The 18300-nt window shown below is 34.1% G+C and overlaps 1 protein-coding gene across 8 annotated transcripts in view; it reads left to right on the top strand.

Annotated features, from left to right (window-relative positions):
* Positions 1–823: 823 nt before the first annotated feature.
* The window catches only part of LOC128991765 (synapse-associated protein of 47 kDa-like), a 57007-nt gene continuing 39530 nt past the window's right edge, over positions 824–18300 (top strand). For 5 of the 8 annotated variants that reach the window (XR_008490680.1, XM_054414943.1, XM_054414944.1 and 2 more), the window contains exons 1-3: positions 824–1198; positions 7610–7888; positions 17375–17398. Coding sequence is in view for 7 of the 8 variants with exons in the window: in XM_054414943.1 (XP_054270918.1) it covers positions 1032–1198; positions 7610–7888; positions 17375–17398 (470 nt within the window). In the remaining variant the exon portion in view is untranslated. The remainder of the gene's footprint in view (positions 1199–7609; positions 7889–17374; positions 17399–18300) is intronic. The other 3 variants (XM_054414948.1, XM_054414941.1, XM_054414945.1) reach the window with 2 other exon arrangements.

Raw genomic sequence — 18300 nt, 5'->3', positions numbered from 1 at the left:
TTAGACCCGCAACGCATGCATTAAAAACTACTGTTTTTACTGCAGTATGACAAAAACAATATAATATGAACCCTTGATGACTCCGCTCAATTTTGTGGATGCCTCTGCGAACGCCACCTAGTACTTTATACTTTCTTATGAAATGGCAACCATACAATGTAGGTATTTTAAGCCAAGTATGAATGGAGATGAGTGTAAGATGAGTGGCGCGATCTTGTAGTCTTGTTAGTGACTAAGGCCGACATTCCTTAGACACAGCTGTTAATTAATAGCCCAAACAGCTAATGGCAATTATTAACTTATTAAATTAATGTAACTTATTAAAAACAACAGGCATTCGATAAAGTGTGGCACACTGGACTTCTGTATAAACTTAAATCCTTGCTCCCCCATTCTTTTTACAGTTTGTTAAAAATCTTACTTAAATGAACGATTCTTCCAGATTAAATTTCAAGAAATTTTAACCGACTTGAAGCCTATTCAATCTGGAGTTCCCCAAGGCAGTGTTCTTGGACCTGTTTTATATCTACTATATACCTCCGACATCCCCGTGGGCCAAAATATTACGGTTGCTACGTTTGCGGATGATACTGTCATAAAGTCATAAACCAAACACGTTGATATGAACTGATACTATACGAAAACGAAACAAAGTAAAATATTAAAATATATGCTGAGACTTAACTATCGAATCGATTGGAATACTGTTGTAGCGATATTGCGTGTGTCGCGATACAAACATTATACAACTATCGATAAAACGATGAACCGAATGACAGCCAACTTTCTCACTGTCACACTGTGTAGTCGAATAGTCAGTCAATACTCTTCAAACTCAATACAAAAGGCAGTTGTTTGGTGGATTTGGAAATTGGAACTTAGTTCGTGTTGTGGTTGTGCGGAGCGGACTGCGGAGTGGGCTAAGTAAGTGCGCAAACAGCTGACGGTCATTTGACGTTTGTGTCATGAGGATGATTCATTGAGTGTTATTAGTTTAGTGTTTACTGTTAATTAAATTTCAGATTTTCATTATGTTTTCGGGGTTATCAAATCAAGTGAGTAGTTGGATGGGCAGTGGGGGGAAAAAACCAGATGAAGAAATTCCAAACCCAAATCCAGAAGAACAGCAACCAGTATCTTCTTCCCCTGTTGTTGACAAATCTCTTGGTGGCTTAGAATCAGATCAGAAAGATTCAAGGTATTGCACTTTAAAGATTTATATGCTTACCCTTCCTTACTCTCACACAACCTAGGCCTAGACCCTCATCATGAAAGTCCATCATAGTTAGGCTAGGTGTAGGTCTAGTACCCAAGTTAAACCATTTAAGGTTTCAATTGATTGAATTACCTAACCACTCATAATTAATTGACATAACCTAGTTAGTGGCTGCACTTTACGTTAGGCCCTACACTCATTCGATTGAAAATATTGATCGATATATTGATTAATCGATTGTTTCATTCGATATATCGTTTGGTTAGTTAGGTAAGGTTAATCTAACCTAACTAACCAACTGATATACTTACCAAATGAAACAATTGAATAATCGATACTTTCCTTCGAATGAGTGTAGGAAAGTAAAGTGCAGCCTAGTTAGCCCCTCATTAATCAGGAACGTTAGTTTGCAGTTTGTTGAACAAAATTCAGTATTGTCCATTTCCATATACCCTTGCAGCTAAGTAGTTCATCAGCTGCTGTTAAACACTGCTTAACTTAGTAGGGCAGTCGTGCAACCAATGTCAAAGTCACAGCTTGATTAAGTAATGGTATTACAGTAGAACCTCTTTGTAATCCGAACCCCCGTAATCCGAACGCCTCATTAATGTACTCTAGGCCTATACACGGTACAGTAGTTCTCTATTGTAAGCCTATAGGCCTACTGTATTTAAAGTAAACAGTTTACTTAACAATAGCTAAAATGTCCGGCTAAAATGGATTTTAATTGTTACGGGAAAAGTGAAAAATGCTTTATAAAGTAAAATACAGTGTTTATTTGTTAGGCCTACAGTAGTAAACATAGTGAATAAACAGTTACCCGTAACTGTTTATTCACTTATTTATTAAGTGAAAAATGCTTTATAAAGTAAAATACAGTGTTTATTTGTTAGGCCTACAGTAGTAAACATAGTGAATAAACAGTTACCCGTAACTGTTTATTCACTATGTTTACTACTGTAGGCCTAACAAATAAACACTGTATTTTACTTTATAAAGCATTTTTCACTTTTCCCGTAACAATTAAAATCCATTTTAGCCGGACATTTTAGCTATTGTTATGTAAAAACAACAATATGATCTGTTATCTGAACTATTCAATAGTACGAACTACCCCCGGTCCCAAATAGTTCGGATTAAAGAGGTTCTACTGTATTCAGTTATGTCTTGGTTCCTATTGATTTAGGTATAACTCTAATAACTGCCCAACCAAGAATAAACCTTTTCACCAACCTACCTCCTCTGATTCCGAAGTTTTTGCGTTATGGAGTTTTACAGCAATATTTAGGTGCGGCACTGCCTGCATTTCCTAAGTGATTTTCAACTGTTTGCATTCTAAGCCTAATTTTTTAAACTGGCTGAATGGATGTGTTAAGCTACTGATGCTGCTCACCTAACAATTAAAAAGTCCACATGTGTCTTTCATAGGAGAAGACACAGCTTCTTTATGGTTTGAAACTAGACCCAGTTGTCCTTTATCATTGGTCTTTAAATGGTCCTGTCCAAAGAAACAGCTGAGTAACAAATCCACACAGATTATCTCATCCCATTCTACATTCAACTTGAGTTCATTTAGCTTAAAAGACCTACCAAGGCGTGCGTTGTTGTCGATTAGTCCGCTTTATCATTATACTAGTACCAATTGTATGCTTATTGGTGATTGTATGCTTATTTTACCAGGTTATTGTTAGATTTTTAGGACCTACTACTCTTGCTTCTTTTAGTAGTTGGGCGATCTCTTACCTGTAGGCTCTTGTGTAACTCGTGGTTACCTGTCGTACTACGACAGCGGCTGGTTATTGAAATGGATGATTTAGAGAAAAGAATTTATTTATAAAAATAAATACATCTCTGCCTTAAAAATAAGGTTGCCAATGACACAGAAAAAATTGTACACATAAAACATTGAAGGATTTTACAGCTATAAGACTGATTAATTTTGATGTTTGCCATATAGATGATTTCTTATTGTGGTCAATGAACCTCTTAATGTTTCATGAATAATAATTTTCAAAAATTTTATTCATGACAACACGTCTCTGGTGTTTGAAAAGACGTTCATGTGGGGTCTCATTCGTAGCTGTTAGTAACGAGCGTATACAATGCAAAGCTTCTGGCAAAACATACTCCCACTGTTCTGTCTTCAATCCCTTGTTTCTCAGAACAAGAGATACAGTCTTCCAGATCGTTCCAGTATATCGCTCAGCTTGAGAATTACCTCGAGGGTTCTAAGGTGAAGATCGGCTAGTGGCAATTCCTTTAGAGTGTAAGAAATCACTCAGTTCTTTTGACATGAAAGCAGAACCTTGGTCGGAGTGGACAAAACCAGGCATACCAAAGATACCAAAGAAGAATACCAAAGATGGTGAAGATTGATGTAAGTGATTTGATGACTGAAGATGCTGCTGTGCCCGAGCAAGGAATAGCAAAAAATATCTTGAAAACTCATAAACAACCGTCAGTATATATTTATTCCTTGTCACAGATGGTATTGGCCCCTTAAAATCAATGTTAAGTCTCTCAAAAGGAGCCATTGCATGGATGAGTGTTGATGGGGTTTTTGGTAGAACTGAGGTTTCACTTCCGCACAAACAGAGCATGAAGCGGTCATTCGCCTGACATCTTTAATAGAGTAAGGGAGATTTTTACTTTTTAAGAAATGAACCATCCATACTATTCCAGGATGTCCAACGTCACAATGAATTCTACGGAGTTTTTCGAAATCTCTACAAGAGAAACTCGTGAAAATGCGTAAGAGAAAGGTGCTAGTTTCAATCGCCACTTTAAAATCTTGTTGTTCTTAACCTTTCCCGAGTGTTTCTGATTGAGCATATGGGACACAGATTTCTGGTATGTAATTAATTTAAACCGTCTTCCAATCAGGAAATGCCTTCATTTCTGTATTGAATCGAATATTGCGAGGGCCTCTTTTTCCACAGCAGGTAGATGTTGTTCACTCTTAGTTAGGGTTCTTGAAAAGAAACATATTGGCCTTCCAGCTTGTGAAAGGGTAGCCGCTATAGCTGATTCAGATGCATCTGTTTCTACAGTAAATGGAATATTCTTTTCAACTGCAGACATACTGGAGTTCGCTATTTCTTCTTTTAATGTCTTAAAAGCCAATATTTCTTTACTGCCTACTGGGAATGATTTGACTGTAGTAAGGCAATGAAACTTCTCAGAGAATTTAGGAATCCACTTTGCGTAATAGGAAAACATGCCAAGAGCTCTTTTAAGGCTTGCATTATCAGTTGGAAAGGGGAAATTCAAGAGTAATTGCAAGCGGTCAGGATCAGGACGCATGGACATGCTTTCTACAATATACCCCAGAACTGGAATGCTGGTCAACGAAAACTTAGATTTTTCTTTCTTCAGGGTAAGATTATCCTTTTTAGTTGCTTCCATGGTTTCTGTAGGTTTTGATCGTGTTCTGCTTGGCTACGACCACAAATAGATACATCGTCCAGATAAGCAAACGTGTCCAGTAGATTTTCAGTTTTTTATAATCTGGTCAATAGTTCTTTGAAAACACGCCACACCATTTGTTACGCCGAAAGAAATTCGAGTGTATTGTTAAAGTCTCCCATTAGCTTCAAATGCAGTGAATGGTTTATCTTCATTCCGAATAGGTATTTGGTGATATGCCTCCTTCATATTGATTGTACTGAACACTTCATAGTGAGCAAGCTTAGAGACAAATGATTCAATGTGAGGTAGAGGGTAGGCATCAAGCTGTGTGAATTTGTTGATGGTTTGAGAGTAATCAATACACAGACGTCTCTTGTGCCCATTGTTGACCACAATCACTTGGGCTCTCCAAGGTGATTTACTCGGTTCAATTATTCCTTCTGATATAAGCCTACTTACTTCACTTTTTATGAACTTACTATCATCTTCAGAGTAGCGGCGGGACTTGATGGCTACAGGCTTGACGTCATTAGTTAGATTATCAAACAGTGGTGGGGGTGATACTTTAGCCCTAAGTAGATTGCAAATGTTGAAGAGTGGGCGTTTACCACCGAAATCCAGCTCCACAGCAGAATGTTGCCGAAGGATGTCATGTCCAATTACAACATCGGCACATAAATCAGTTAAGACGAGCAGCTTTGTCTGTGGGTATTCGTGGCCATCGCACTCCATGTCAACAATACAGTGGCCAAGAGTTGATGAAACATGGCTTGTTGATGCCATCGATATTTCATGCTTTGTTGGGTATTTAGAAATATTGAATCTTTTCACAGTAGCTTCGGATATAAAACTGTCGGAACTCCCAGTATCAATGAGTGCATCTACTGGTTTGCCATTTAACATCAGTGACACTGTAGCTTGTGAAAGACATTTTTGTGAGGCAGCAACAAGAGAGGAAGACATTGAGTTTATTTCTATCTTTTAACTTTGAGTTGTTTTACCCTTAAATGTCCTACTTTGGTTGCAAGAATTGCAAACTGTTGCCCAATGGCCTTTCATGTCACAAATATTACAAACTGAGTCTTTGGCAGGACAGTTGGCTCGAGAGTGTCGTGACCGTCCACAAAAGAAACATTTTTCTCTTCTTAACGAGGATAATTGGTGTGAAGACGAATCAGAAGCTGCCTGAGAAACATTAGTACCAGTAACATCAACATTTTTTGGAGTTGACTGAGATATAGAGTTACAAGGGCTTGAAATATATGAAATCGCCTGATTTTCAGCTGATTCCAAGGTAATGGCTTGATTATATGCTTCTTCAAGAGTCAAGAAGTTAGATTGTCAAGAAGTCTTTGTCAAATGGACTGTGATATTAATCCTCGAATGAAAACGTCTCTTATGTACTCGTTACGATTTTTGTTAGCAGTGACAGATTTAAAGTTGCATGCTTTACTAAGTTCTTTGAGTTTTCGAAGATACTGATCAATATTTTCTCCAGATTCCTGTCTTCTAGTGGCCAGTTGATGACGTGAATATACCTCATTTTTCTCTCATGGGGCTGGGGTATTATTAACCCTTGCTACCTCGACCTACAAGATCTTTTGTAGCACCCTTTTTGTTTAGTCACCCAACCGAAGTTTTCTTGCGAAGCCAATCAGTTGGTGCACACCCATTTCTCGTATTTCAGTAGGCATCGGGAATGCCTTTCCTATTGTCGGGACCACGTAAGTTTGCAGTTGGTGGCAGCCAATCACAAGACAAGGCTAGTGCGACGTTGCCACATCGCCCGTTGACAACACTAATTAAAATATACTAAGCAATATATTAAAATCAGCTGGTATTAACAGATTTGGCAACACCGCACGGTTCTCATTGGTTCATTCAAAACCATATGGTAAATAGGCTCCTCCCTCAACTGCAAACTTACGTGGTCCCGACAATAGGTGTTTCAACCTTTTCTGGGCTATCGCCGGACATTCCAGCCGTATGTGCTCAGCTGATTCTGTTTCGTAGAGGCAGAATCTGCACTGGTCTGTCTGTCTAAGCCCTATTGTCTTGAGGTACTTCCTTACATAGCCATGCCCTGTAAGTAGACCTATCAAGAGGCTTATTTCTCCTTTTTGGAGGTCGAAGATGTTTCTACATTCCTTACTAAGAGGATTGATGAGCATCTTTGATTGTCTCAGGCCTGGGGTATTTTCGGCAAACCTTTTCTTGTTGTCCCTTTGCCCAGGCTAAGATTTTTGATTGGCCCTTGCTCACTGGGACTCTGCAGCATGGTTTAATAATATACCTAATATACCTCATTAGTAGGCTTTATAAAAAGTTTGTCAAGAATAGATATAGCTTCAGTATAAGAATCAGCCTTTGAGATTATTTCATATGTTGTAGTCCACAAAATTAGGTAGAAGTTTTAGTAGATCATCTTCTGCAGCACATATTTCTTCCATGAAATTCTTGAAAGTGGTTTTCCAATGTTTCCACTGACTATCAAAATTGGGGTCATTAGGGTCCAAAGATAGGCTTGAAGAATTTATCCATTTATATTTCTTGGAATAAACTTGAATAGAAAAGATAGAATACAACTTGTATAGAAGAACTTGTAATAATATAGTTAAAAGATTAAGTTGAATAAATTGTTATGAAAAGAAATGTTTAAAAACCAGATTTATATGGTTTTATTCAACTTAATAATCAGCTACATTTTACATGAGACCATTGCACAACACTGTAAACATTAAATACATAAACAAAACCGTCTTAAGTAAAACAGCTGAAGAAATATTTGACAGTACAATAGAAATCATATTACATAACAGTATATTTATATATATTTTCTGATTGAGTGAAAAATTGTTCACTGTAAAAGCTGGCCTTATTTAAATGTTTTATCCATCTTGGCATGGTACTACCAAAATAATGTAGTACAAATGTAAATTTACAATAGTTTTTTTCAAGCTAATTTTTTTTTTATATCTGTTTCAGCCCGTCGAAAGAAGGCAGCCGACTGAACATGCTGGGCAATCTGGGCAGCGTAAAGAACCAGATGTCCAGTTGGCTGGGCAGTGCCAGCATCCCAAGCATGCCCAGTATGCCCAGCATGCCCGCCATGCCTGCCATGCCAACTATGCCCTTCCGCAAGAGTGACGGAACGACGGAAGGTTCTGAGGGGTTGGACAACCCCGGAGCGAGTGTTGAGTCACCTGCCTCGGAGAAGTCAGTGAAAGGCTCGCCCACTGAGAAGGAAGAAGACGACAACTCAAGGTAGATTGAAATTTGTTTTAAATGTTGTTGTTTTGATGTGGTGTTTTGTAATTCGGTATTTGCGCAAATTGACTTGAATGTTTTAAGTTTGTTATTCTATAGTTTGTTTTTGAATATATGGGTAACATTGTTGAGTGGTTGTAATGTATACGGTACTGTGAACTATTTGAGTAGGATCTTGACTAAGTATAATTTGTTTAAGATTTGAGACTGGATACAGCTGTTAGTAATGGGGACTTCAACTGTCATCCTAAATAGTCAGGCAGTGTTGGTAATTTTCTGTAGGGCCTATTACGTTCGATCAGCTCTAAAAGGTGATTCATTGATTCACTGTAGCATTGGCACACTACGATCTGTAGTTTAATAATATGTCTCAAATGAATGTAATGATTTATTTTTTGCTGACGAAGATCAGCTGTTTTTCAACCCATGATAATCAGGATTATGTAAAACCTAATATTTAATAACAGCTGGGTCCAGTTTTAAGCAATCAAAGAGAACTCTAAACTTTTCTAAAGATCAACATACCTTATAAATACTTTAAGAATCCTTTAACCACTCGGCAGCCCTACTAATCATAAATAAATACACTCTCATCTAAAAAAAACAAAAAACAGACCTATGGGATTTCATTTTATAGAAGATAGCAAATGTGTTTTGAGCTGAATATATCAAGCAAAACGTAACATATAAATATGCAACAATAGATCAGCTGATGTAACATGGAAAAATCGTGCTAAAATGAGATCTTTAATGTAAAATAATATACCATAAGTTAAAAAATCAATTATTTATACTTTTGCAAGAATTTCACTTTCAAAACATTTTTAAGGCCCATATTTTTTAGCTTAGAATTTAGTTTTGTATATTTTAAATTTTTGTCTCTTTTTATAGGCCTTGCAAATTTTAATTCTTGCAACCCAAAATTTAGAATATGAATAGGAATTGTCTCCTTTTTTCCTTCAGAGAAAAGTCTTTATTGTGAGTAATTTTAATTATAATGACTGTTTACTGTTAAAATCTGCATAATAATAAACACAATTCTAGTGTATAATTTATCACTCTCTAACTCACCCTAATATAATATAAAAATCTTAAAGTTTTTATTCTGCTCTTCCTGTAGGCTATGTAAAATATGTCATTTCAAAATAATACGTTGGACTTATTTTAAAATTTAGATGAACTTTTTTGGCTGATGGAAAAAGGGGTACAAAAAGGATGGTAATGTTTCTTGCTGAGGCAAGGTATCGTAAATATTCTGTTTTATGGTTTGCTTATACCTTCACTCTAATACAAGCCCTCAAAGAAGACAGACATAGTACCTGTAATTTTTGATCAGAAAGAAGATGTTACTCAAAATACCACTAAGTCTTGCGTACTTATTTAATTTAATGTTGTGGACAGTTTTGAGTGCCTAGGATTTAAAAAATGTTGCTATGGTGAAATATTAGCTTTACTTTTTGCATGCAAATAAACTGTAAGTAATCGGAAGTGAACCAACCCTTTTAAAATTCTATAATCTAGTTATACTGTAGAATAAGCTAAATCTGTTTAACAAGTCTAAGTTTTGTCGATTTCACACTTAACTATCACTATGTCTAAATGGGTAGTTGTAACATAAAACAATTAAAAACAAGTAAAAAGGTAAAATCTCAAAATGTTAAATAAGAATAACAATAAAGGCATGAATGAATGTGAGGTTCAATCAATCAATAAATAAATTTCTTTATTCAGAACGTACAGATACATTGTACATGAACACGTCATTATGTTTTTCTTTTTTTTTATAAAATAAACATGTTTTTTTAAGTAAAAAAAAAACTCATATAACAGCAGTTTAGTTTTAGATAAAACTAGCTGTGTACCCGTTCTACGCACGGGAATCTTTATAGGTATAGTAGTCGGTTGAAACCTTCTTATATAAAGAACAGCAGTTGGTTTGCATATTTTCAGATATGCTGGCAAAACTATTATACATAAACAAATACAGTATCTGACAGTTTTAAGTATAAAAAATGCTTAGTAAACATTAGGAGGAAATGTGAAAAAATCACACAGTGTTGGGTTTTTGAACGTTTTGAATTTATTTCCCAAGTAGGTAGGCCATGTATTCTAGGTAAAAGTACTGGTATCAAGGATCGTCGTCGAAATTTGGTTATGAATAATTGTTTAGTCTTACGAAACCAAGAGATGGGCTATTGGTCTATTGGCTGTATGGTCCAGCGATTGCAGCACATTGCGGTGAAAAGACACATTGGAAAAGCGAGTTGAGCATAATCCGTAAACCTCTGTTACAATAATCCACTGTAGTTGTCACTTTACACTTACACTTTACACAGCTGCCATTGCAGTGCCATCAATGAATGGAAACCTTTTTGTAAGCTCCTATTGGTAACGCTTATTTAAAAAAAAATGTAAGTTTCCCAGCCATATACAACACTGATTCAAGGTCTTTTTGCCGGTTATCAAAACTCAAGAATAATTTTATACACAAAGAATCTCTATTTTCATTTACGTTACCCTACAAATTATTGCACTCGCGATTAATTAAATTTGTTATGTAAGGAAAAACCTTTTTAATCTCACTTGGTTTGGATTTGCTTTCAAAACGTGATCGGAAATGGTTGCATTATTTGTAAACAACATTTGTAAACATATCAGTGACAGCTAGAAAAAATAATCTTGATCCGAACAGCTGTTCGTTATTTCATAGATGATTATGTGATAAACATTTGACGAAAACTGGACAAAAATCGCACAGAACTGCATTTTTGAACATCAGTAATTTTATTTACAAAGTAGTGAGGCCGTATTTTAATGGCTAAATACACTCTCCCCAATCCAGTTAATACATTAAAATGATTCGGATCTTGATAGGTACTCTAGTTTTTCAAGAGAAGGCTGCATAAAATGGCTCCTTGGCGGTAACAGACGGACAGAAATTGAGATGAGACTTGTTTCGGCTGCTTTAATGTATAAAACGTAAAAATAACGTAAAAATGTATGATTCTGAGCAATGTACAGACAAAACTAAAATTTTATTTATATAGATAAATACATTACTTAAAGTTAAAAAATCATCCAGACTGTCAACAAATTTCAATTAAGAATTTTTTCAGTTTATTTTAAATTAATTTGTGCTCTGCTCCTTCCTTATGCCATCTGGGGGTTGATGGATAAATTTAATGGCAATGTACTGAGGACTTTGCTTCTATTTATCTTTTTTATGATTTTTAATTGTGAAATTTTGTTTATATCTAGTATTGTAATTGTGGATATCCTGTTGTCGCTCTAATTTTGATTCATTATTTTTTACATAAAGAGTTATACATAAATGTATAAATATGGAAATGTCAAATTACCAAATCTTTGATAAATTGTTTTAAAGAATTTTTGCTAGAGGTTCTTTATAAATTTAGGATGTGTCTTATAGCTTCCATCTGTAATAATAAAATTCTTTTTAAATTTTGTTTACTCGTACCCCCATAAACATTAATGCCTTAATATATGGGCATAGTAAACTTTTTTAAGAGTTTGTTCATTGCAAAAAGGTAAAAGTCCTTTAATTATAAAAGTTCTAGAGCTTATTGTCTTACAAACATGATCAACACAAAACACTTGGTGTTATTCTCAAAATTATTAAAAATGTCACAAAAAATTTTAATCTAAGTAGTTTGGTTCTTTTATAGTAAAAGATTTCTATCATTGAGAAAAGTGTTAACAATTGAAATGGCATCTTCTATTTTGGATTCTTTACTATTTGTATTTTCGTCATGAATTGACATACTGATGTCATCTGCATATAAACATAGTTTGATATTTTGAATTTAATTAGTTATATCTTCATGCATACCTCCCAGATAACATAAGAATAGGAACGGTCCAAGAACCGATCCTTGAGGAACCCAATATTGTACTCTGCCTCAACTTAGATTTTATATTATAGACATTTTGCTTCTCAATAAATCTTACACTGACATACTGGCCTTTCTTCCAAATAAGACCTTATCCAATTCAATTCTTTACGATAAATACCATAATTCTTTATCTTAATTATTAAAGTAGGATGGTGAACACTGTCAAAGGCTTTAGACATGTCTAAAAAAATAACCAATAATACAGTTGCTTTCATCCAAATTCTCTAAAATATCTTCAATAAAAGATATCATTAAGTTAACTCATTCAAACCAATATTTATAATGTTAGAATATTTACTTATAAACTTTAAAAGATTAACTTGCAAATAATAAGAACCAGCAGACTTCTTGAAAAAGAAAGAAAAAAAAAACTACTTTGCTACGGTTAACTTCTGGTTTAGTTTTTTTTAGTATCTCGTTTAACTACTGCTTAAACTACTTAAACTACTTTCCCCATATAATTGTGGACAATTTTTCTATTTGCTAGAGATGATTTAAAGGTACTGAAAAGTGTAATGTAACCTCATGTTGTTTTGGTATTGAATTAAATAGTTTTGTAAAAAATGTAGATTGGACTATTGGTAGGGGTTTAAAAACAGTTGGATCGATCAGTGCCTGATTAGCTTTATTTAGACTATCAAAAATTGGCTTAGACAAAGATGTTTTTCAATCTGAAAGTCATCATTCTTAGGAGTTTTTAATTTATGTCAGGTTTTCAAATATTATCCTACCCTACAATTAATTGGCTCCTTTGCTTTAGTTAAAATTTTAGTATACATTGTTTGTTCATTAATGGGAAATATTAATCAAACAAAATAGTTTATTCATATAAACTAGAGGTCGTCCAGTGGTCGAAAACTCAACCAAAAATATGTAATGTACAGTCTTCTCTATTTTCATCATACACTATAAATAAAAGATGTGATTAGAATTTCTTTCATTTATATTGATTTTCTGTTTATAAAGCTTTGATATTTTTTTGTGTTTATTTTTTAGCCAGTTTTAAATCATCATGGGATCCTGCAGTCTGCACGTCTACAGGATAATATCTTTCCAATAGTATGCGTAGATTTTTTCTGTGATGCTCACGTGCTAAGAAAACAGGTTTTAAAGAAACATGCTTGCCTATCGATAGATAACATGTTTTTCTATAACTTGAGTCCAACCTAATGGGAAAACCTTGACTATAAATATCTGGCATTAGGGAAAACTAACTAGTCTTAATTTTACTTTTATTCTACTAGATTACAGATTTAAAAATGTGTAGGGCCTAACAATAATATATCACAATTGTGGTCTGACTGAATTTTATAACGAGCTATTTGTTTAGTTTTTGTCTTCACCTTCACATCTAATTTCGAGTCAGAGCCCACTTTTAGTACATTTTTGGCAATTTGAAAATAACAATCATTGTAATTAAATTAAATTAACACAAACATTTCATATTCAACCAATTTTACATTTGATTTTTAAGGGAATTACATTAAAATTCTTCATTAACAACCACAATTTCATTAGTGACCTGCCTTTGTAATTTTCAGTGCTGAAAAGTAAGGTAATGGACTCAAAGGTCAAAGTGGGTTTAATAATTAGAGTCATGTTTTACCTTAGAATTACAAACAGCATACAAAGGATCCAATTTTCTTTATAGCAAATATCTTTCATGTTTTGTCATCTAGTAATCAAAACTTTTAAGTAATCTCTGAAATGCATCAAATTCTTTTATTAAATAATCTAATATAAAAATGTAATCAAATAAACTGCCTTTTAGGGAATGTCCTATATAATAAGCTATTTACCGTAGGACCCGGGATGGATTTACTTTTTCATTTTGATGTAACTCAGACACTATCCGTTCAAATTCATATAGGCCTATATACATAATACATTTAAGTATAAATAAATAGGGCCAATAACATTTTTATAAAGTTACTAGCAGAGTACCCGACCTTCGTACGGGGTTGGCAAATAAGTATAAATGGAATTAAAATTGATCTTTGCGTTTGCAATGTGAGAAGACGCGGTTTGAGCAAATTTGCTTCCTCAAATTTACGGTATGCTATAGTATTACACATCTACCATATCCATAATCTTTTACCACTTCAACTACACGATAGAGAAAGATAGATTAGAAAAATTAGCAAAATATCACAAATTATTCATGAAATTAAAAACATAAACATAACTGTAAACCATCCTATTTGACAGTTCTGACTGCGTACAGTTTTTTGTTACTGAAAAAAATAATAGAGCTGCACCATGTTGGTAAATCTTCTATTTTTTTATGGTTTTTCATATCATAGAACCAACTCTTTTAGTTGAAACAGCTGGCTTAATTATTTAATTCCATTTAAATATAATACTCTTAAGGTTAACATGGGGAACTGCAGAGCCACTGGGGCAGAGCCCGAAAAGATTTTTGAGATAAGAATATGCCTATATGTTAATCGGGAATGTGAGCTATCATCATGCCAAATTTCAGCCCAATCCGACCAGTATTTTTCGCGTTTACTTGTCACATACATACATACATACATCCAAACTTTCTCATTTATAATATTAGTAGGATATTTATATTCTTTACTGTTTAGGGATACTATATAGTTTTAATACATTATTTTGAAAATAAAACATTTAGTTGTTATTTTATTAAAGTAAGCCAACATATCTTTATATTTATGTCCGTTGGTACGATAGCTCGAGAAAAAATCAGAGCTTGATAACATTTTGTACAAAAATGTAAATCCCTGTGTTCTAATGGGTTTGTTAAACTGCATGATCAGACTGTGAAACAATGTTTTATTGAAGGTTTTTGGGGGGAAATACGGGTTTCCATTGGAGTACATGGGGATGGCACCCCCAGCAACTCCTGAGAAACTTTTTAGAAATTGTAATTTGTATCCCATTTTACAAGGTTTATGCACATTTGTAAAGCCCTTAAAAACAAGCCTATGGGGCGTAGCCCAGAGGAAATACAAAAATTAAATGATATAATATTGCATCGTCATCCATTTGTGAGCTATGTTTCAAGTTTCAAGTCTCCAGCTTATCAGGAAGTTAGTTTGAATTTGATTGCAAAATTTGTACCGTACAAGAAAGCGAGTTAATAAAAACGTTTTAAAATAGGGTTAATTATTTATTCAATTGAGTTCCTTATGGATATTGTTGTCGGTCAAATTACTAAAGTGGCAAAAAATGAAAGATTATGGTGGACTGTTATTAGCATAGACTTTAAATTGTTCTGGCTCAACCAAATTTCAAACAAATGATCAACTAATTAAGGGGTGAGACAGCTGTATATGTGAAAGATCACTAGGGTTAAGCCGTTTTGTCACCTCCAACCGTCTGTCTCTCTTACCCTAGTAATTTAACATTTCCATTGTGATGAATATGGTACATCTTTACACATAATGCCCTAAAATACTCAAAACCTCACATGACATTAAAAACTTTCATCTTTTTACAGAAGTGAGTACCTATATAAATTAGACTCTTCACTTTAGTTGCTATTTTTAGGTATAAATGCAATTAAAGTCCACAATAACAATGCTATGAAGAATTTTGTTTATGAAGTTTACAGTGGAATTAATGGTAAAGGAGTTAGTTCAATACCAAACGAATAATATAAATTCTGTACAGAATCAGTTTTATCGCTGCATCTCGTCTAAAATCACCTGAATATAAAATTGTGTTTTCAGCTCAATCTGCTTCAGACATTTCGGTTATGTTCACATTGTAAGTTTTTTTTTTAATACATGAGAAGAGCTTGTTACAAATGCAAATCAGTTGCTATACTTTGGCCCTTTGGTTTGAATTAAAAGTTGGCGTGTGGTAAAGAAAATAGTACATTATAAGGACATGTAACGTCAGCATAACAATTGAGCAAAGCTGTTAATTGTAAATTCTGGTGACGGCTTTTTAACCTGAGAATGGAATGTCTGGGTAATAATAGCCAAAGATATAACAACACGGCACACTAATTGTTCATTCATGCACCTGAGTTACCGGTATCTTAAATCTTGACCTTAACTTTTAAGTGAAAAAATAACTTTTTACTAGACATTCTTTAATGTCAGTGAAGACAAGAACTGCTTATCAACCAAATAAGACAATATTGAAGAAATGATTTTCACTTGTATTTAAATTTACATTGACGGGTTCGTCAAGACAATATTGAAGAAATGATTTTCACTTGTATTTAAATTTACATTGACGGGTTCGTCTTGATACCACATGGGTGGTAACTAGTCCTTATGTTTGACCTTTTGTTTGGCAATAGAGCTTTGGAGTTGTATGTGGAAAATTGTACCTATTTTTCTGGAATTGAACGGATTGTATAGTAAATTCTGATAAAACAATTATCTAATACACTAGAATGTCAGTTGAGCCAGTGAAAGCTTGACTGTCATTATAATCAGATTTCGAGGAAGTGTAAAATATAATTACATCAGCTGATCTTTTGCATGCACTTATTTCACTGCACCTTTTAGATAGCGATCCACCCCAAACTTCCGGTATTGAAAACATGAAATTAAAAAAGTACACATTTTTCCTTTCACTGACTCAGTTACTAACGTACAAACAAAGTAGACTTTAAATTGAAATTTGTGAAACCTATTTGCTACTTTAAAGTGTACCAGTACCTATATAAATTTAAAAAAATAATAGACACAAAAACTTGCATGGGTTAGCCATAATTGTTTCAATTCCTCTTGATTTAAAAACCAAACAGTTAAATATTTAACTGTTTTAAATTTTATTCTATTATATTTTTTACAAAAGATATATTTTTCTTCTTAACCCTCTGGATTGTTACCACTCCTGTTGTAAAGTGTTTGACAGTTTCTCTGATTCAGAGTGATCTAGTTCTCTTGTATAGTAGAACCTTGATAGCAAGACTCGGTGGGATGGTGAAATACCTGCTTACAAGGCTGTTTTGTTAACACTTGGGTATTTAAGAATAAGAATACGTTACAGTTTACAATATAGGGTTAACAAAGTGCTCTTGATACCAATGTATTATTATCATGGGGTGGTCATCAAACAAGTTTACCAAGGGGTCAGTGGTGGTTCCAATGGACTCTGGAAAAATTAATTCTAACATACATGTCTTCCTAAAATGTAACATAGGTGACACCGTTATATACGTTGAAAATAGCCTTAGAAAGTCACTAAAGGCTTTAAAAATCCCAATTAGACCACAAGACCACCCCTCCTTCCTTAGATGAGCCCCCGGTAGCCCTTCCCCATTCATGACAAGTTGTTCCTGGAAGCGCCACTGGGAGGGCTTGGTTAACAAGAGCTGTGTTACCCATGGCGTTGATGCCAAGGATATTTTACAAGGTCTTTTTATCATAAGTTATTTTCACACTGAGGGTTTGGTCAGCAAGTTTTATATTATTCATGGCATTGTTACCAAGGATGTTGTTACATAAGGTGGTTGTTATCAATGGGGTTGTTATTAAAGGTATTGTTAGCAAGAGCGTCATTACCAGGTTTTTTATCAAGCTCTTGCTATCGAGGTTCTACTGTATATGTTCTGTTTGTAACGCTGTGGTGTGGTGTGCAGGATGGCTAGGAGTGGAGTGTTCAGGTGAGTTTTTGTTCTCTCATCACATTTTGTAAGCTCCACCTACAGTCCGCACACACCACAGTCTAAAACATATCCATTCCGTTGCATGTCTACGTTAGCTTCCTACATCACATTTTCCATTGAATTTCGCTTTTGTCCGCTGACAAGTTTCGATACATTTGCTAACGTTTGTCAGTATGTTTTGAGCTTTGCTGTAACCGTTTAGCTTGACGATCGTACATGGTTTTAGTTTGACAGTGTTGAATTTGAAATCTGTAATGGTTTTTAGATGCAAGTTTCTAATGTTAAATATTTTATTATTATTTTTGCCCTGAAACTGCATTGGTTAGGATCGCACGTTACAATACCTAGCTGGAGTACGTACTTAAAATATTTGTTTGTATTTTTTGAAACTGCTTACTGAAAAGTCAACCGAACATTTTAAATTGTTACTTAACTTTTACTAGGGCCTTGGCCTATCTTATAAAATATATTTTTGAAATACTCTTTCCCAAAAAGGGAAAAAAACTTAAAAATAAAAAAAAATAAAAAAACTTTAGTATACTTCTAGAAAAAAACCGAACTAGCAAATTTGAAATAGTAAAAATTCGCACACAGTATATGAAAAATATGGGTATTATAAGTATAACTACCGTCTGTCATATACCAAGTGACTTCACTAACTTCAAGATGGAAAAAATCTTTAAATGACCATTTTCACATTTTTTCAACTTTCCTTCTTCTTTGTTCTTTCAAACTTTGCACTTAAGAGCCAATCGCTTCCCTTCAAGTTCAAATAGCAATATAACATTGTGTGAGATGCTTCATATAACCTACTCAGATTAGATGTTGTGTTAAACTTTTAATAAAATCTCGGATTATTTAAAAAATTTTATCCTATATATATGTATATATATATATAT

Source organism: Macrosteles quadrilineatus, unplaced genomic scaffold (assembly GCF_028750875.1).
Source record: "Macrosteles quadrilineatus isolate MER2022 unplaced genomic scaffold, UCM_ALF_1.0 Scaffold_4__1_contigs__length_99947679, whole genome shotgun sequence".
Classification (NCBI taxonomy): domain Eukaryota; kingdom Metazoa; phylum Arthropoda; class Insecta; order Hemiptera; family Cicadellidae; genus Macrosteles; species Macrosteles quadrilineatus.
The sequence above is the reverse complement of the archived record's forward strand: the minus strand, read 5'-3'. Positions and strand labels throughout refer to the sequence as shown.